We start from the raw sequence: 21356 nt of genomic DNA, 5'->3' as shown, positions 1-21356 counted from the left end.
ACAGAGAGGTAAAGCTCTTGTTTCACATGGTTATAAGTAGCAGAGCTGGGATTCATATCCAAATAATCTGATTTAAAACAAATAAAATAAAATAAAACAAATAATCTGACTTTAGGAGTCAAGGTCATAACTATAGTTCTCTACCTCTCTCGAACTACAGCCAAAGTGAAGGGAAGGGGCATAGGGTAGGGAACTTACCTGTGCATTTGCACAAAAGTAGGCCTGGGAGTTTGGGGCATAAACACTGCCTTTTGGCCATAACACTTGGTTTCTTAGGTAATGGAAAAATGTATTAATCATGTGCTTTTTCTTCCTGCTTCCTTATTAAGACCTAGTCTTTAATAAAATATTTGTTCTGGTTTTTCCATCTGTCCTGTCATGGGTAGCAATGTAAGCATCTCCTGAATTGCCTAGAGAACCCCAGAGTAAATCACTGGAGGAGAGAAGGCAATTCTTGGTTTGCTTATGTGTCTGAGCAATTTCTTTTGTTTCTACAGACAGGACGGTCCTTGTGGATACAAATCTTCCATTCCTCAAAGGACTTTATGTGATGGGGACTTTAGAATTCCCTGTGGACAGAAGTAATGTTCTGAGTGTGGCATGCATGGTCATTGCAGGTGGGGAGCTGAAAGTTGGTAAGTACAGAGCACAAAGATTGAGAATTAACTCTATGAGAAAAGCCTTGGCAAATGGTGGTATCTTCCAGCAAGTTGGTTAATGGAGTTTGGGGGGGGGGTAAGGCAAAGGGCGAGTTTACTAGTAAAGCTTTTCCTTTACAAGACTTAGACAACATAGACAGAGGTAACTTTGGTCATTCTTGCATGACCACCCACTGTCATCAAGCCATGTTTCTGGCCCTGGGATCCCCATGCTGCCGCTCATAGCAGGGCTCTTGGCTTTCTTCAGGCCACAAATCAATTCGGTCTTCAGTCCTCTGTATGAGAATTTACCTATGTGTCTATTTTTGTGCCAGTGCCATACTTTTTTGGTTACTATGGCTTTGTAGCATATTTTGAAGTCTGCAATTATGATATCTCCAGTTTTGTTCTTTTTCAAGACTGCTTTGGCTATTGAGGGTCCTTTGTGATTCCATACAAATCTTAGGATCATTTGTTCTTGTCTTGTGAAAAATGCTGTTGGTATTTTGATAAGGATTGCATTAAATATGGAGAGTACTTTGGGTTATATGGGCATTTTAACAATATTTGTTCTCTAAATTCATAAACATGGAATTTCTTTCCATCTCTTTGTGTCATCTACAATTTCTTTCATCATTATTTTATAGTTTCAGAGCATAGGTCTTTTACTTACTTGGTTAAGTTTATTCCTACGTATTTCATTATTTTTGGTGCAATTATACATGGGAATGTTTTCTTAATTTCCCTTTCTGCTCCTTCATTATTAGTGTATAGAAATACAATGGAATTCTATATATTGATTTTGTATCCTGCGATGTTACTGAATTCATTCATCAGTTCTAAAAGTTTTTTGGTGGAATCTTTAGGGTTTTCTATATATAGCATCATGACATATGCAAATAATAAAGGTTTTACTTCTTCCTTACCAATTTGGGGCCTTTTTATTTCTCTTTGTTTCTGATTGCTGTGGCTAGGACTTCCAGTACTATGTTTAATAAAAGTGGTGAGAACACTGTCTTGTTCCTGACCTCAGGGGAAAAGCTGTCAGTTTTTCATCACTGAGTATGATGCTAGGTGTGGATTTTTTCATCTATGGCCTTTATTATGTTGAGGTATGTTCCCTCTAAACCTACACTGCTGAGAGTTTTTATCATGAATGTTTGTTAAATGCTTTTTCTGCATCTGTTGAAATGATTATATGATGTTTATTCTTTCTCTTGTTGATATGATTTATCATATTGATTTATTTGCAAATACTGAACCATCCTTGCATCCCAGGAATAAGTCCCACTTGATGATGGTGAATGATTTTTTAAATGTACTGTTGGATTCAGTTTGCTAATATTTTGCTGAGGATTTTTACATTAATGTTCATCAGAGATAATGGCTTATAGACTCTTTTTCTGTAGTACCTTTATCTGATTTTGGTATCAGGGTAAAGCTGACCTCATAGAATGAATTTGGAAGCTTTCCTTTGTCTTCTATTCTTTTGGAATAGTTTGAGGAGACTAGTTATTAACTCTTCTTTAAATGGTAGAATTTGCCTGCAAAATCAGCTGCTTCTGGACTTTGACTTGTTAGGATTTTTTTTTTTTTTTTTGTAACTGATTCAATTTCATTGCTGGTAATTGATCTATTCAAACTTTCTACTTCCTCATTCAGTTTTGGAAGGTTATATCTTGCTAGGAATTGGTTCATTTCTTCTACAATGAATTGTCCAATTCGTTGGCATATTTTTATAATATTCTTTTATGTTCTGTATTTGTGATGGTTTTTACTTCTCTTTCATTTCTGATTTTTTTTTGCCTTCTCTCTCTGTTTTTTGTTTGTTTTGAAGAGTCTAGTTAAAAGCTTATCAATTTTGTTGATCTCTTAAAAGAACTAAATCCTGGTTTTATTGATATGTTCTACTGTTTCTTTGTTCAGCTTCTATTTTATTTCTGCTCTAATCTTTATTATTTCCTTCCTTCTACTGGTTTTGGGTTTTGTTTGTTCTTTTTAGCTCCTTTTAGGTGTAAGGTTAAGTTGTTTATGAAGATTTTTCTTGCTTCTTCAGTAGGCCTGTATTGCTATAAGCTTCCCTCCTGAAATAACTTTTGCTGCGTTCCAAATTTTTTGGGCCATTATGTTTTCATTTTCATTTGTCTCCATGTATTTTTTAATTTGCTTTTTGATTTCTTATTTGGCCCATTCGTTATGTAGTAGAATGTTATTTAACCTCCATGTATATGTGTTTTTTCCAGATTTTTTCTTGTGGTTGATTTCTAGTTTCACAGCATTATGGCTGGAAAGATGCATGGTACAACTTCACTCATTTTGAACATGTTGAGGCTTGTTTTGTGACCTATTGTATGATCTTTTCTGGAGAATGTTCCATGTGGACTTGAAAAGAATGTGTATTATGGTGTTTTAGAATTAAATGTTCTGAATATATCTGTTAGATCCATCTGGCTTAATGTGTCATTCAAAGCCACTGTTCCCTTGTTGATTTCCTATTTGGATAATCTATCCATTAATGTAAATGGGGCGTAAAATCCCCCTACTATTATTGTATTACTCTTGACTACTTATTTTATATTTGTTAATAAGTGCTTTATGTATTTGTATGTTACCATATTGGGTGCATAAATATTTACAATTGTTAAATCTTTTTGTTGGATTGCTCCCCTTATGATTATGTAGTCTTCTTCTTTGTGTCTTGTTACAGCCTTTGTTTTAAAATCTGTTTTGTCTGATATGAGTATTGCTACCTTGGCTTTCTTTTCACCTCCATTTGCACAATAAACGTTTCCTATCCCTTCATTTTCAATCTGCATGTGTCTTTAGGTCTGAAGTGAGTGTCTTATAGGTAGCATATAAACGTGACTCATTTTTTTTAAACATTCCATGATTCCATGTCTTTTGATTGGACTATTTAGTCCATTTGCATTCATAGTAATTATTGACAGGTATGTACCTATTGTCATTTTACTACTTGTTTTATGGTTGTTTTTGTATTTCTTCTCTGTTCAGATAAATGCATGTTTTAAGGTCCTTGATACATGTTGTCAAATTGCTTTTCAGAAAGATTTTACAAATTTGTGCTCCCTTCACATATCTCAGAGTTATGAGATCCCTCATGCTCCTTGACATTGCCTTTAAATACCACTTTGTTCAATTCCTCTGAGAGTATAAAGCCAGAGGGAAAGAACTTTTCCTGGGGGGACCCTGACTTACTCTGAACAAAGTAAAATAAGTATAGCAGTGACAAGCATGGGCCCTAAGTCAAATGGCTTGGGATCAAATCCAGCTCAGTTACCTACTTGCTGTTTGACCTTAAGCAAATCACCCTCTGGACACATCCATTTATTGATCAGTAAAGTATATGGCAAAATAGAAACTTCCTTGGAGGGATCTTAAAACATTAAACATAACAGCTTTTTCTACATGTTTGGCATGTAATAGGTATTTGATAAAAGTTTACCTCTAAGAGTTCTGGAAGGAAATAGGTGTCATACTGAATTGGACAATTTGAGGAGATGTTAATGAAGAAAATATTCACAAAAATATGAATAGCATGGGACATTCCCTAGGGCTAGTAAGAGCAGAGCATCCTTACTACCCCTTGCTTTAAAGGAGTGACAAAAGGAAGTCATTGCTGGAATTAGAGATTAGGGGTGGGGTAGGGGTGGTAATGTGTGGAGATGATTGCCAGACAGTGCCATGACCTTTTGTGTGTCTGAGACTCACTCAGACCAGGAAAGACCTATGGGGAGAAATACCTTGATCTTACTTCCTTTTCTCCCTCATCTCTTGCTTATGCTATCATTTAGCTAAACCCAACTGAAGCTCAGAGTGAAGGAGAACTTGATGTAGTGTATGAAAGTCAACAGCATCCTGGGGAACTGAGCAGAGAAAAGAAAGGCAGAGTTTGAAAAAGGAGGTGTCAACAAAAGCTCTCCAACACAATCAGGTTCCAGCTACGATAATACATACCACCCTTTTATTAATACAGCCAAACTTTAAACTAATTTCTCTGTCCAACCCTTCATGCTGTTGGTCCTGCCCACCTGTACTGTCAACTCTAATTCCTATTGTATTTATATGTGTTGCCTCTACAGGTACATATCTCTACATTGTACACTTGTGTAAGGATTATTTTGTTTTTCTCTGAGTTTTAGGGGGATCTAAGTATAATACTTTTTAACTTATTTCTTTACTTTGTCATTTCAATCCATTTTTCCATAGTGGGGAAATCCATTTAGATTTTGATCTTTTCCTCCCAGATTAATATCATTTGCTCATTTATTTAATGTTAAATGAAATTCTCATTCAGCTGATAGAAATACTTAATAAAACTGAGCTTCGTTCTTCTGACTGGAAAATGTATTTCAGGTTAACATCTATTGCTCAGATTAGTCTTTTTATATATAGATTGTTATTAGGTCTTTGAGTTCACTTATGATAAAAACTTGTTGTCTTAAAAAAAATGTACCTTTGAAGGGAAGTAACACAGACATTTTCCAGTTTTGAATTATACATTTCAAATCTTATTTTAAAATTTGTCTATTCTCAACTGTATTTTTACCTATTAGTAGACAATGGTGTATTATTTTTCTCCCTGCTTTCTGCATGTGTTCCAGGCCTAAAGGTTGATTATTGGAATCCATCTGCCCAATTTTATGTGTTTTATGCCTGAAGGAAGACTTTCAACCCATCTGTCTAATTCTGCCACACTCTAAGGAAATAAATAAAAAGACTGGTTAATAAACAAACTTAATAGATGTGGACATTGGCACAGAGCACTGCCAGAGTATGTCTGCTGTCTGATGCCATCTGATCCAAGTCCTAATACTGTCCTAACACTGGGATTATATTTCTTGGTGGTCCTGCTTCTAAGTCAACTGGTGCTGGTAGAAGGTATCAACTGACTTTTAGTAGAGTAAAAAGATAGATTGCTATAGAATTAGAAGGGATGTGTAAGATCAAAGCTATGCTTAGAGGTTTATAGCTGCATCATACATGCCGAACTCAAGTTCATTTTTTATTCAATGATTGTCTCACTAATCTGATAAAACACTTGAGATAAGCTTAAAGTATTTCATTTGTGTGTCCATTCTTTCATTCATCATGTGTTTGCTCATTGCCTATTGTTTGCCCAGTACCATGGGAGAAGTTGGATGTCCAGAAACCCTGGTTTGCAAGAGATGTCTCAGTAAAATAGTGGAGAAAAACAAGTAAAAACATAATTGGAGGAACCCTATCTGCCAACCTGGCGGGGGCATAAAGATAGAAGAGATCTGAAAAGGCACATCTTTGGGGAAATGCATTATACCTCCAGGAGATTGTATGGAATAGCTAAATCTGAATTACAGGATTTATAGAAGATGGTATCTGATAAAGTTTCTTGACCTTATGTATTATGTTAAGGAGTTTGGATTCTATCACGAAGGCAGTGAGTGGATAGTGACTGGATAGCTTTAGGTAGGGAAGTGATGTAAATAAATTTGGTCTTAGAATGATCACTCCTGGCAGTGTGGATGGTGCACTGGAAGGGGCACAGTGAAATATGAGAAGCTACTGAGGTGTTTTGAAAGACGAAAGGAATAAACCAAGGCATTGGAATTAAAGAGGGGGAATAAATTACAGAAATACCAAGACTATAAAAAATCATTAGACCCTACTGGTAATTTTTATGTGAGATGAGAAGAAATTGTTTAGAATACATCCCACATTTCAAGTTGAAAGATCTGGGTAGATGATAGTGCCAGGATGGAATCACCTTTCTGCTATTTGTTAGTTGAGTAACTATAGGTGAGTGACAGGATCTATCTCTGCCTCAGTTTCCTTACCTCCAAAATGGGAATAATAGTTCTTATTTCATGGAGTTTTATGAGAATTAAATGAGGAGTATTTACTAAAGTGCTTGAATAGTGTCAGGCACATAGGAAGCCCTTACAGTTGTTTGTTGAACACATAGACTTACACACCTCAAAATTAGATTTCTTTTTTTTTTAATTTTATTCAAAATTAGATTTCAATGGAGTGTGTAAGTGTCTAACATTTGGAGAAGCACCAGCCTTTAAAGGGTGTTAGAAGAAGCTGGGCTCAGGAAGGAGGATGGAAAAGAAACAGCCATGTAGGCTGAAGGAAAATGAAATGATAAGAAAATAATATTTTGAAACACAAGAGGAATTTACAAGAAAGAAAGAGTGGTCATTAGTATAAGATACAGCAGAGAGAGCAAAGAAAGTAGGAAAGGAAATTGGCCATCTTATTTTGCTTTTTGTGTGTTGTTGTTGTTGTTGTTGTTGTTTTCTTTATAATGGCTGTCCGGTATAGTTTTGACACAAAATGGTATTTTGCATGTGGAACAAAGAAAAAATTCAACACATTATTTGAGGGACAGTAACTTTTAATGAGCTCAATACCATTTACCTATTCTTTAACAACTTCATTTTTTTTTGGCTTCAGTATAATCTTAAGTACAACTGAACATATTAAATCTCATGTTTAAAAATGGACAGTAATCCATATTAAGAGTGATGTCATGAAACCTTTATATGCTTTCATGAAATAACTTTCTTTTGGATGATAAAATGTGGGAAATTAGTAAATATTAAGGAAAAAATTATTTCTCTGATATGATGACTGTCCAAAGTTTCATTTATAGATTTGTCTCTGTCTCTGTCCCCATCCTGCTTTCTTCCCTCCCTTTCTCTTTCATTGAATGCCAGCTCAGGGGCAGTCCAGGTGGCTCAGCAGTTTAGCACCTGCCTTTGGCCCAGGGCCCAATCCTAGAGTTCTGGGATCGAGTCCCACATCAGGCTCCCTGCATGGAGCCTGCTTCTCCCTCTGTCTGTGTCTCTGCCTCTCTCTCTCTCTCTCTCTCTCTGTCTCGAATGAATGAATGAATGAATGAATGAATGAATGAAAAATAAATAAATAAATAAATAAATAAATAAATAAATAAATCTATCTCTTAAAAAAAAAAGAATGCTAGCTTAGCACCACAAATTTTTCATGGAATTTGAATACTCAGCAGTAAGCAAGACAGATAAGATTCCTGTTTTAACAAAATTAAGTAAAGTCCAGGTGAGATCTAGGCACCATAGATTAGGTAGTTAGTAAAAGCCTTTCTGAAAAGTTATTGCAACCTCAGACCATAGACCTAAGAAAATGCTAGACTTGTAAAGATTTGGACTACAGTTTTCCAGACAGAAGGAAGATCTAATGCAAAAGTGCCAAGGCAGAGCGGGAATGTGCTTTACATTGTCGTAAAACAGAGTGGCAGCATAGTAGCTGGAGAATACTGAGCAGTAGAAACGAGTTTCATGAAGAAGGCTGGATGTTAAGCAATGTAGTGTTGCTTTCTAAAGTATTAAAGCCAAAAATGAGCCCAAATTGTGCTGGAAATCACTATTTTTCATAATCACATGAGAATAACTTTAACAATATAGAAATTAGTTGAAGAACCTCATAAATATGACCATTTTGGAGACCTATATTATAATTCTAGTTAAGCAACTTCTTCTACAACTTTTGGAAAGTTCTCTCATTTTTAGATTTATTATAGTAGTATCATAGGACTCAATGATTGTGTGAATCATCTATCTCATTGCTTGGATTAGGAAATTGAGATCCAGAGGGATTACTGATTTGTTCCCAGGTCTCCTAGCTGATAAAGACCAGCACCAGGATTAGAGGCTATTTTAGTTACCTTAAATACTCATACTTGAAGCCATTGCCCAAGGACTATCTTCACTGTGAGTACTTCCTGACTCCATTCACTAGGTTTCAGTATGTCTTTTCTTTTTGTTCATTCTATTAGTTCATATTTTCATTATTGCTATCATTGTATTGCTATGAAATGGTATGTTTTCATGAATGCCTTCTATATATTAGATGATAGAATTCCTCAGACATTTTGTAACTGAAATACCTAGTGTAGAGCAGGTTTCTGATACTGTTCTTTGTGACTGATTAATGTATCCATAAATGGATGGATATTCTAACTCTGTCTTTCAGCTCAATGCCTTTTTCTTATAACATGTTCAGTGTCCCCAGACTTAAATGTCTATCCCAGCGAGAAAGGAATTATGGTATTAATGTGTAAATGACTGCAATGTTTTTCCCCTCTGTATGAAAGGAATAAAACAGTGGGGAAACACATTGGAAAAGTTGGTGATATTTTACACATCCAAAGTATTTTCAATCTTTAGTCTGTTTAGGAGAAGAAAACTCATAAAAATGCCCAACTCAAAGCCTGTTTAATAAACATTGATTTGTTGATTGTTTTAAACTGTGTATTCCTTTAACCATGAGTAGCTGTCTGAACTCATCTTTTTCACTGGTGTCTCTTCTTAGAGGAGACATCATTCCTATGCATTAAAATGTGTTCTTTGTTATCTTAGATCTAGTGATGTTAAGATGCTATTCATCCAAATGTTCAACTCAGTAGAGAGTGATTTATTTATTTCTTCATTTAGAAAGAAAGAGAGGTTAGGGAGGGGCAGAGAGAGAATCTTAAGGAGACTTCATGCCCAGCGCAGAGCCCAATATGAGGTTCATTCCCATGACTCTGAGATCATGACCTGAGCTGAAATCTAGAGTCAGACTCTTAACAAACTGAGCCATCCAGGTACCCCAGGAGAGAGTGTTTTAATCTCATGGTTCTAAAATTGCAAATGGACAACTCTTTTCTGATACTTTGTTTTTATTTTTTTTTTATCTTCTGATACTTTGTAGGTGGATTTCAGAGAGGGATTACCAGTAATAATTAGTGTCTTTAAACGTTAATAGAACCCTCCTTGATCCCTAGGTAAGCAATGACATGCCCCACACATCAATTTCCCTGAGGACATGGCAGTTCATTGTTTCTTTGGCCTGTCACAACCAGGTCACATGACATGCTGCCTAGCTGCTCAGTAATTATGCTAAGAACTGGGTTTTTATCTTAAAACTTGTCACATATTGTTTTGCAGAGCTAGTGATGGGTATTTGTCAGCCCTGTCTCGCATTTGTAGCCAGGAGCCTAAGGTCATCATTAGCACATGACTTTGATTGTCAGGAAATGAAGTACTAGGTGTATGGAAGTTTCTTTCATTGCTTCCATGATTGGGACTTTCTCAATCCTAAAGAAGAAAAATCCATACACAGTTTATTGCCTTCCAAACTGACAGTTCTGTAAGGCTCATTGGATGATTAAGTAATAAAAAGGAGACAAACCAGAGAAAAGTGTAGATTAAAACATATCCTCTGGCCTAAAGCAACAATACTCAGTAGTTAAACTCATTGAGTAGCCAGAGAGAATCTTGTCGTGATATTTAAAAATAATACATTAAGTTAAAAAAATATGTATACTTTTTTGAGTTGAATCATGATTATAAAATAATACTAATGATCACACACTTAATATGTAAGTATGACTATAAGTATATATAGATGTCTGCAAAATAGATAATTTATGGATGAGCTAATATAAGTCATCAATCAACTAATCAGTTTCTGTTTACACTGACAGTTCTCTAATTAAACCACTTGTTAGCTTGTAAAATAAAAAAATGACACAAAAGGGATGTTACTTCTAAATATTGTACTTATTTAACTAATAAGGATAAAAGCACAAAAGCTTTGTTCTTTACAGATTCAGGAAACACTGAACTCCATTTCTGGGAATCTCTAAGAAAACTGACAGCCAATGTTTAGCATGTGTCACAAAATGAAATTAAGCACAGGAATATCTTTATTTTCAGACGGATATTAGTTCTCCAACAGATAAACACCACTTTATACGTAAATATATATGTATTTGAAAGCAAAACATTACCACAAGGAATGATCCTTCTGTTTTGTCAGGCTATCAGTTTCTACTAAATGATAGCATCTTTCCTTTAATATGTTAATATTTTCTAAGTCAGTGTTTTTCCAACTATATTTTGGATTTTTGAATTTCTGTTACAATAACATAAAATTCCTTAGAAATTTATTATTTTTAAATGATTAAGTAGTGGTTTATAAAATAAATAAAATTACTGTTAAATATTTATTTTTGCATGGAAAAATGAATTATTTTAAGCAAACAGGTGACTAAATGAATGAATGAGTAATCTGTTTCCTTGTTTAAAAACCTCTCACCAGAGTGTTTAAGATAAATTTACTTGTATTTCCTGCAATTCCTTAGGCTTGACATTCAAATGAGTAATCAACTAATGTTTTTATCATTGGAATGTCTAGTTTTTAGCACTTTAGAAACAAAATTACTAGTTGGGAAAGGCTTGCCTTCTTCTTAATTTCTAGATTTAAATGTTAATTTTAAAATGTTTCATTTCTCCATTGTTACTACTACTATTTTTTACTATTATTACTACTAAGAGCCAACATTTTAATAAACATTTAAAGCATTTTATGTTACATGCAGACACTGTGCCATGTATCATTAACATGTAGTACATCTTTTAACTCTCAATAAATGTATGCTATTATTGTGCCTACTTTATAGTTGCAGAAACCATGGCTTACAGAAGTGAATTAACAATTTATAAAGTTTTAAGGGTTTTTATACATTTTGTAAGTATGTGAATGGATGAATCATGTATTAACTTTATTTTAATATTCTATCAATTGTTGGACAAAATTACAGGTCTCATCAATGATAAAAATTTGTCAGCCTGAACAAAATCATTCTCAAAGGGATTGCAAATTATCATTACATTGTGCCTACTACTGACTGTTATGACCAATCATTATTTCATTGTACTGAAAGACCCTCTTTCCTATGTTTTGTTTGTTTGTTTGTTTGTTTGTTTGTTTGTTTGTTTTCACCCAGGTTTGATTCTATTGGAGAGGAATGTTTTAGTGATGGGTGGGTCAAATGGACACTAGGAATTAAAATCTAATTCATAATAAAATATGCTTCACAATTTAATTGGTTTAGCACTATTTGTCAGTTTGGGTCTGATAGTAAGAACATTCTAGAGGCTCTACTCTGAAGAAAATAACTATAGCAAGACAGAGAAAAATAGTTATGCTCCAGTTAGAAGCTCAATTTCTAAAGTCATCACCATATAACCTACTTCAGAGGACAAAAGAAAATGTGCAAAACTGATTTTGGGGGGTAATTCCATAAACATCTTTCATGTGTGATCACAATATTTCATGGAATTTATAAGGTTTATTTGCTAAGATATACAAATTATTTAGAAATACAATTTGTTGCTTTGGATTCAATGAAAAAGACCTGAAAAGAAGATATGTCTAAAATGTTAGTATATATTAAATATATGTAGTTTTTGTGTATCAATTATATCTCAAGTTGAAAAATATTAATGGTATGGAGGAACAGTAAAACAAATATAATTTTGGCCAGTTTCCATTCTTTTGATCAACAAATACTTATTTGTGAGTGTCCCTGAAACATAATAATCAGTTAATAAAATTTTAGTTATTGTAAAATATGCATATATAGGAAAGTATATGAAATAAAAAATACACAACTAAATTAAACATAAGTCCATTCTAGCAAATATGTAGAAGGATCTCATTATTGTTTAATTTGCATTTCTCTCATTTCTAACATGATTGAGCAATTTAAACATTTTTATTGTCTATTTGATATCTTGTTTTGTGAAGTAGATGTTCTCTTGCCCTTTTTAAAATAATGAATTATCTGTTTTATATTGATTTACTGAAGTCATTTATATATTGCAGAATATACCTTTTGTTAGTTATATTACTGCAAATGTCTTTGCCCATTCTGTGGCTTGCTTCTTCACTCTCTTAATGGTATCTCTAGATAATTGGAAAATCTTTATTTCAATATAGATCATTTTATAAACCTTTCTCAATATGAATTGTATACTTTTAAAAAAATATATTTTATTTATTTATTCATGAGAGACACATAAAGAGAGGCAGAGACATAGGCATAGGGAGAAGCAGGCTCCCTGCGGGGAACCTGATATGGGACTCAGTTCCAGGATCTTAGGATCATGCCCTAAGCAGATGCTCAACCACTGAGCCACCCAGGTGCCCCTGAATTGTATACTTTAATTGAACTGTGGTCAGCAAGCACATACTATAGATTCTGGTCCTTTTAAATTTGTTAAGCTTGCTTTATAGTCACCATATGATCAATATTTGTGACTCTCTTGTGCATGTCAGCAAAATGATATGTATTCTTTGTGGGTTCAGTTTTTCATCTATGACTATTATGTTAGATTTTCCCATCGCATTATTCAAAACTGCTATGTGCTTTCTGCTTTTTGTTTGTTCTGTGAGTTGTTATGTTTTATTTTCCACTGCTATTACTATAGATATACCTATTTTCCTTGTAATTCTGTCAACTTTTGCTTCCTTTACTCTGCAGCTATGATGCTAGGCACATAGATACTTAAGATTATTTCAACATTCGTGAACTGGGTATTTTCTACTCTGGAGTATTCCTCTTTATTTCTCATTGTTTTCTGCAAGCAAGAAGATTGGTTAAAATGACCTATTTCACCATCTCTGTGATAACATATAAATGAACTCTATTGGCAGTACATGGCCTTTTCTCTCTATTAGCTCACTGCAAAGAGAAGGAGGCCGTCAGGGAGCAGGCACTTAGGGCATAGTTTGGAAGTACTGAGATAAGCCATGGTATGCTGTGACAGCCCAGAGGGGGCCTCTTAGCCCAATCTTGGCTAACAAGGAAGGATCCCAAAAGAGGTGGCATCAGAGATGGCTTTGGGCTGGTTTAGGGACTTAGGTGACTCAGCTTTTGAGCATGTCAAGGAAACTGGGGAAAAGGGATAGGATCTAAATGGACAAAGTTGTTTTCAATTGTTTGTCTCAAAATCTGCTCAATTGTTTGCTACCATAAATAGATAACACGGCATTGAAGGACCTGGAGCATTCATCCTTGTCCATATTCCATACTACTTCATTAGGACAAGCTCCTTGGGGGAGAATTACTGCAGCAAGGGCTGTGGGCATTGTTACTCACAAAAGAGGGCTTCTAATTCAAAGTCAGAGAAGGCTGTTAGAAATAAATTACAGTGGAACTGAGCCTTGAGGGATGATTAGGAGTTAGACAGGACAATGGTGGGGATGCTAAAGCCTGGGACTCTCATGTGCACAGAAGAGAGAGCGTGGAGAGAATGGTAAGTAGTTCAGTGTGTGTTGGCTTAGTTACAAGGTGTGGGGAGTCATGTTAAGAGAGTGGGCTTAAGTGTAAACTAGGTTTATACTTGATTCAATCAAAGAGCTTTAGTTAATAAAATAATATAAGGTTCTTTTCCCTTTTTCTTACCTTTGAAGTTCATGGAATCCATTTGTACCGTATTCCTCAAATCATTATAACAGTTATCTTTTGTATACCAGAACTTATTTTCTTCCATCTCCCCAGGTGATTTTAGCATCTGGAACACATTCTGTTTCCCCTCCATTCCCCGCCATCACACTAAGTAATGGCAACGTCCCTTTACTTCTTTCCTGATCCCCTCTGTCCACATGTCTGAGGATGGTACCTATTATGTCTAAGCCGAGGCTCACCCACTTACGAGCTGTGTAATTCCTGACAAGTTACCCTCACGAGAACCTTAGCAATCATCCACCAGAGGGTTGGAAGAACTCAATGAAATCATGAATGCAAAAACACTTGGCATGTCTGCAGCACAGCAACAATGATTTTCCCTCCGTGATGGGTATAAATTTGTCCAGGTTGAAAAATGCCTTTTGCTGTGCTTGAGAGCAGCTTGAAGCAACATGAAAAGGGAAACCCAAAAAGGCACTGCATTATCTTGAGAAGTTTCTCTCAGAGGTGGCTACTGCCATTTAGGAATAAACCCAAGCTAGTGAGACCCCTCACCTTTCTTTTTGCTAGATTTGAGAATAAGAGAGGAGCCTCTTCTTTAGGGCTTCCTATTCACCAGCTTTTACAAATTCAAGAGGCACTGCATTTTAATGTTGAAATAGCATAATTTTCCCCCCCTCTTAGGTCATTCTTGTCTTCTTTCTTCCCAGTCCCAATCCTCTATCATTCCTTCCCCCACATCACAAGAAAAAACAAAAAAAATTCAAACTCTGGTCATTTCAGATACCAAAATATAACGGCAGAGACTAATTTTGCCCAGACTTTCTGTGAACGCTTACATGTGCTGCGTTTGGGGGTTGCATAATTGATTTAATCTCTGATTTTAGAGGAACGCTGAACTCTCTTTGTGGGACTCTGCATACATTTCTCTAGGGCAAAAACTGTCCTACTTTTTTCTCTCTGGTATCTGTTTAGTGCTAGGCCATTCTTCCCCCCAAGAATCTAAACTACCCTCCGTGAAATAAATGAAATCACAGTTGGAAAACGGCTTACTGGACAGACTTAAAACTGCCAGATAAGAGCTACACCACACACATTTTTCTTAACATTCTCCTCCTCCCCTGCTTTCCTTCTTTCTGCTCTAGCACATCTTTGTTTGGGCCGAGAGGATGCATTAGTCACTCAACTGAGGATTGGCCTTGCCTACGTGGAGCAGCAGCAAACTTCAGCAATTCAATGGGAATACACAGGCTGTTGGTGCTAATCCTTGCCCACTGACCTGCAGTGTGGCTCCAGGCAGATTTCCTTCCCTTTCTGAAGCTTCCTTTCAACAGGGCCTCATGGACTAATGGCTGTGAAAGCTAGACTATAAAGATGTAGCAAGCTGCAAACTCACTCACATTGGAACCTTCTGGCTGACCAGGTACATACATGGAATGCCGACCGAGGAGGATGATTTTGTGCCCCCTGAAAGACCACTTAAGCAAAATAAAAGCAGTTTTAAGTTTACCAGTTACTTCATACTTCATTTGGCAACTTCAGTTTGGGTTATGTTTTCAGGAATTTTGGAACTAGAAAGTCTCATTTGCTAACAGATGTTCTTTGTCAACCTGTCTGATCCAGAGTATAGTTTGGGGACGACCTTCACACTAGTTGCTTCTCGAGAAACGAAGTCTTTGTAGTACTTTCTGTATCTTATGATGTGTGTTCTGCAGAAAATACCCTTTGTTAGGTTGATGTGAACACTATTCTGGCAAAATTCCCTGAACAATTCTCATGCTGTAAAAGTGACTGAACTCGGGGCACCTGTGTGGCTCAGCAGTTGAATGTCTGCCTTTGGCTCAGGTGGTGATCCCGGGTCCTGGGCTTGAGTTCCTTGTGCCTATGTCTCTGCCTCTCTCACTGTGTCTCTCATGAATAAATAGATCATTTTTTTTTTTTAAAGTGACCAAACTCCTCTGTTTGCATCAATAGAATGAAGTCAAAAGTCAAAAGTAATGCTGACCTTTGTAGGCTGAACGGATTGTCTCCTTATGCTGCTAAAAGCATTTAGGCGTAGCAAAGAACTTAGTACTAGTTTAATAAATTACTTGGCATAAATTATTCAAATTCATCAGTGTTAAAATCAGACACTTATTTACTAGTTGGAGAAATTCGGACAAGTCCCTTGACTTCTAAGCCTTGTCATGTCTGGGTATTTAAAACTGAAATAGAGTCATACTTGCTTCTCAGGTTTGCTGTGAGGATTAAATGGAAAAATGCATGTAAATTTTAGCAATTTAGACATCCAGCCTCAGACAGTGTATCAGCCAGGTTTTGCTATAATAATGTGTAACAAATACCTCCCAGATCTCAATGGCTTACAACCACAAATATTTATGCTAGCATCAGTTCCAGTTTATGCATTCTATTCAAGTGTGCTACTGAGGACTCTTCATTCAGGCACTAGATGTTATTTAAGGAATTCTCTTTTCATGATGAGGAGCATAATTGCAAATGATCTGGTAAAAACTGGTGAAGTATTTGAAAGCATCAACTCAGCTTCTACCTAAATTTTATTGGCCAAAACAAATCACACGCCAGGCTAAATTTTAGTAAGTCAGGAAAGTATACCCTTCCCTAATGGAGAAAGAACAGTGAATATTTGCTAGTCATACAGTCTACCTCTGAGAAGTTTTCTGCATCCCATTTTCCCCCCTTTTCTTATTTCATCTATGTGATCATTGGCTCTTTTCCATATAGCTTACGTGATAGCATCTACTTTGCATTCCCAAAATTACATCACAATTTCCTTCTCTCTCTTTTAATTTCAAATTAACTTAAATGATATACTTTTCTTTGTAAACAGGTACTCTGGACAATCCCTTAGAGAAAGAACAAAAGCTTCTGATTCTCCTTAGAGCCTCAGAGGGAATTTTCTGTGACCGTTTGAATGGAATTCATATTGATCCAGGAACAATTGGTAAGAATATAATATAGTTTTTTATTAAAAATGAAATGAAATATGTGTGTTTCTGATATAGAAGTACCATTCATAGAACATCTACTAAATTCCAGGCACTCTTCTAGATAATTTATATTTATTATTTCACTTACCTGGTCTTTTGTAACAGTGTTCATTTTACCGTTGTCAAAAATAAGACTCAGAGATGATGAACAATATGCAGAAAGCCACATATCTTTTAGTGTCAGAGCTTAGATTTGTATCCAGATTGTTCAGAGCTTAGATTTGTATCCAGATTGTACCGAGCCTAGACTAAAGAGTCTGTTATCAACTGTAAATACTATTTGGTTGTTGATATATCTTTCAATCGATAGATCTATAGATTGCTTAGAAACATTTGCTGTTGACAGTTTCTTCATTTGATACTGCCATAGCACCAAATCCTGTTTTAAAACTGACTAGTAAGAGCACAGAAGCTGGGACTGGGTTTGCATAACAGGGATGTGAGAGCCGCTCTAACTCCATTCTTAGGGATAGGTATAAGAGGCTGTTTATTCTAGCATATTCTCACTTTCTTTCTCTGGCATTACTAATTTTCTAAGATCTCAGCAACTCAACAAAATGGAAGCAATTCTATTAGGACAGTGTGAAGTTTGATAGCCTAGTTTCATAATGTATGGCCATTGCCAGAAAGTACTATACTTAGGCGGGGCTTTATTGTTTCTGAAGGATTTTTCATACATGCTTTTATTTTTTAAAGAATATGAGATTTTTGCTTTTTTCAAGTTGGCAAACTAAATGGCTGATAAGAACATTCAATTTATTTTTTGTGTGGTGTCCACTGTGCTCTACACAGCACCACATCGGATTAAACTTTAAGAGCATACAAGGATGCTTGTCTTAATCTTTGACTCCAGCTAATGTTTTTGAAATTCTCTCCAATATTAAATTGAATAAGAATGATATATTTATTTCATTGGATGTTTAAAATTTTGTGACATCATAAGTAAATGACAGGTATTAATTTAAATATTATAAGTTTGAAACAACTAAGAAATGGTTTTATTTTACAGTAAATCTTTGATGATTAGAAATGATCAAGAAATCTACTTGTCTGGCCAATCTAATTTTCTGCACAACTCAAATTTAAGGAAATTACATCTTCGCTAAAATCTTTTGTTGAAAATTTATCTAAATTCCTTCACTTTCCTCCCTTTCCTAGTTTACTTACCCATAGTAAAGAAGCTAGAATTTTTTTAAGATGGTGATGATGATACCATATGAAAAAAATATATAGTCATATTTGTATGACTATTATTATGAAAGATTATTCCAAGACATGTCCTGAAAGTGAGAATACTTCTTACATTTCCATTAATCCTAATTTTAGTGTTATGACTTTTTTTTCTGAATTAGAGTATGGAAAAAATATAAATAATGACATAAACAGTGGTTAGGTTCTAATTGATTGAGATTTTTGTTGTTGTTGTTCACATTGGATTAAAACCCAAGGCATAGTATTTGTACTTTATAGGTAGTGTTTGGTTCTTTTATTCATATGTTTTCTGCTAAAAATTGTGAAATCTTTAGATTTCAAGATTAGTGATTTGCAAAATATGCTATGTACCAATCCAGGAGTATGTGGACAATCTGGGTTAAGGAAGAAAATATTTTGAACTTCTAATTCAAACATATGTGAATATATTCAAATATCTGTATGTTTTTCTAAAAATAAATAAATACACATGCTTTAGGGGTGCATGATCATAATTTTGTTATGGCTTGGGTTCACGCTCAAAACATTTGAGACCACTGGAATATAAGGAATTGTGCTACATGTGATTTTAAATGGCAATAAAACATGTAAGAGGAAAGACCTGAAGGAATAAAACTGGACTGCATCAAGCATGTCCCTGGTACGCCTTTAATTTATGAGTCTGAAATAAATTATATTTTGAAACAAAGGAGCTAGAGATCTATCCTTTGATATCTATAATACAAAAATATATGAAGTTCAACCACTGAAAACAAAGCTAATAGCACCAAATCTGTTTCCTCAGGGGATAAAATTACCCTTGCCTTTTGGAAAATGAAGCCTATAACATAAAATATCAAAACCAGTTAACTTTGAACAGAATTGCAAATGATTTGGAGTCACTTAATGGTAGAACTTAACTAGTTAGCCATTTAGAGTGGTCCATTTCCCAACTTTCAGATTACTAGATGTGGTGTAGCATTTGTTTCTCTATAGCTTTTGAGAGAATGAGAGTGAGTTCCATAGCCATGTGAGATATATATGATTTTCTGAATATAGAGAACTTAAATATTCTTTGATATGGTGGACATCTTCATATATAGTTTTCATATCACATATCTTGCACAATAAGCTCTCTAGTGGGTTTTCCTTGGGTGGCCTTAATTCCTCTGAAACTTTCTTATTCAACTGTTGATCCTTTTCATTTCAGGGGTATATGGGAAAGTCCAGCTTCACGGTGCTTGTCCTAAAAAATCTTGGACCCGTCTTGCAGCTGACATCGCCTCGGGCAATGAGAGGTAAGAAATGAGAGTAAATTAGGGATGTATTTGCTTGTTTGTTTTACTGATGTCTCAGGTTTTATTATAACAAAAAAAATTAATTAAATATTATATTAAGACTCAAAACTCAAGGATGAACAAATGGTAAAATAAGGGACTAGACGGGATTTAAAAAAACCTCTGTAACATAATATAAGAACAAAACTGAAATCAAAAACAGAGGAGTCTATAGTTTATTTAAGGAGTAAAGTTTATGTAATACATTTTTACTCCTATCAATAAGTCTTTAAAAATATGAATTCTATGAGATAACAGATGAAATGTAAAGTGACATCCTAATAGTCTGAGTTGAGATGATGGCTGGCTAAGAGATAGAAATAAAATAAAAATGAGATAAAGTATGAGAATCTTATAGAATTTAAAATGCAATAACAGAATTTTAAAATGCGTTGTAGGTAGGAAAGAATGAAATTGCCCCTGCCTCAAAGTGAATAGGCACCATTAAGAGTGAACTGATGGGATCTGCCTGCATATGGAAGAGAAGAAGATCAGGAGATAAAAATCATAGAAGAGATGGTATTAGAAATAGAGAACAGAAAATGCAAAGTACATATAGGTAATTGCTCTTTTTAAATAAGCACCTACAGTAATTACAACAGAAAGTATAATGAAAATTCTACCTAAAATACACATAGCAAACCTGAGAGAACTTACATTTAATTTGAAGAGATGAACGTCAAAAATAATGATTGCTACATAGCCTCACAGTACAAGAAAAAGTGGTGAGCAAAATAAAAGAAAAACAGAAAGGAACATAAAGCTCGTTAACCTTAGAATTCTCTACACCATTAAATATAGGAAAATAGTGGTGTAAAATATATACACATTTAGGGAAAAAATATATACATGTTTACAGATTTCTAATCAAAGAATTGGACACCCTGCTAAGATTACTGTTTGCATGTGAAAACAATACAAAACAAAACAAATGTATATCTTTTGCTTTGTAAGAACTGAAAAAAATGTAAAAATAAAGTATTTTAATAAAAAGATTAAACTGATTTAAAATGCGTGAATAAAAATAAAATTCAGGAATCTGTAAAGGTACATAAAGTGTCAATTTTAAAGGTAAGCATTGGAATAAGTTAAATATAATACCATAAATATGGCTGTTAAAATAAGACAAAGTCTAGTTATTCTCATAAAAGAAACTACATAAAATTTGAAAGGTTAATGTATTAGTCAGGATTCTGTTGTGTGTTGTATATATGTAAAATATATAATATATATGGTAGTATATATAAAGAGATGTATTTCAAGGAATTGGCTTACATTCTTATGAGGGCTGGTAGGTTGAAAATTTGTAGGGCAGGTTGGTAGGCTGCAAAGTCTTGAACCTTGTCTGGAGGCAGAATTTCTTCTTTTTCAGGGAAACTTCAATTTTGCTTTTAAGTCCTTCCAGCTGATTGTGAGGCCACCCACATCATTGAGGGTTACTTAAGGTCAATTCATTGTAGATGTTAACCACATTTACAGAACACCTTTGAACAAGCACCTACATTAGTGTACAGATTAGATAGAATTACTGGGTACTACAGCAGAGCCGACTTGACACATAAACTAACCATCACAGGTCGTAATTCTCAGATAAAACGCTGGGTTTACAACCTGGGACTATGGCCATAGGAATTTGACAATGGGACGTGAGTGCCATATGAAGTAAATATGAGTCAATTTGTTTTAGCAGAATTTAAACAGGATATATATATATCCTGGGTGCTGTGATCCTGGAGACCCGGGGTCGAGTCCCATGTTGGCCTCCCTGCATGGAGCCTGCTTCTCCCTCTGCCTGTGTCTCTGCCTCTCTCTCTCTCTGTGTCTTTCATGAGTAAATAAATAAAATCTTAAAAAAAAAAAAAAGCTGGGTAATAAATCAACATGTAATCACAACTTTTTTTAATAGAGA

At 34.9% G+C, this 21356-nt stretch overlaps 1 protein-coding gene across 1 annotated transcript in view; it reads left to right on the top strand.

The window, feature by feature from the left end:
• Positions 1-21356, top strand: part of PKHD1 (PKHD1 ciliary IPT domain containing fibrocystin/polyductin) — a 469911-nt gene that overhangs the window by 305443 nt on the left and 143112 nt on the right. Inside the window, 3 exon segments of the mRNA XM_025419015.3 lie at positions 498-635; positions 16760-16873; positions 19321-19408. Coding sequence (XP_025274800.3) covers positions 498-635; positions 16760-16873; positions 19321-19408 — 340 coding nt within the window.

This window comes from Canis lupus, chromosome 12, assembly GCF_003254725.2.
Source record: "Canis lupus dingo isolate Sandy chromosome 12, ASM325472v2, whole genome shotgun sequence".
Taxonomy (NCBI): domain Eukaryota; kingdom Metazoa; phylum Chordata; class Mammalia; order Carnivora; family Canidae; genus Canis; species Canis lupus.
The sequence above is the reverse complement of the archived record's forward strand: the minus strand, read 5'-3'. Positions and strand labels throughout refer to the sequence as shown.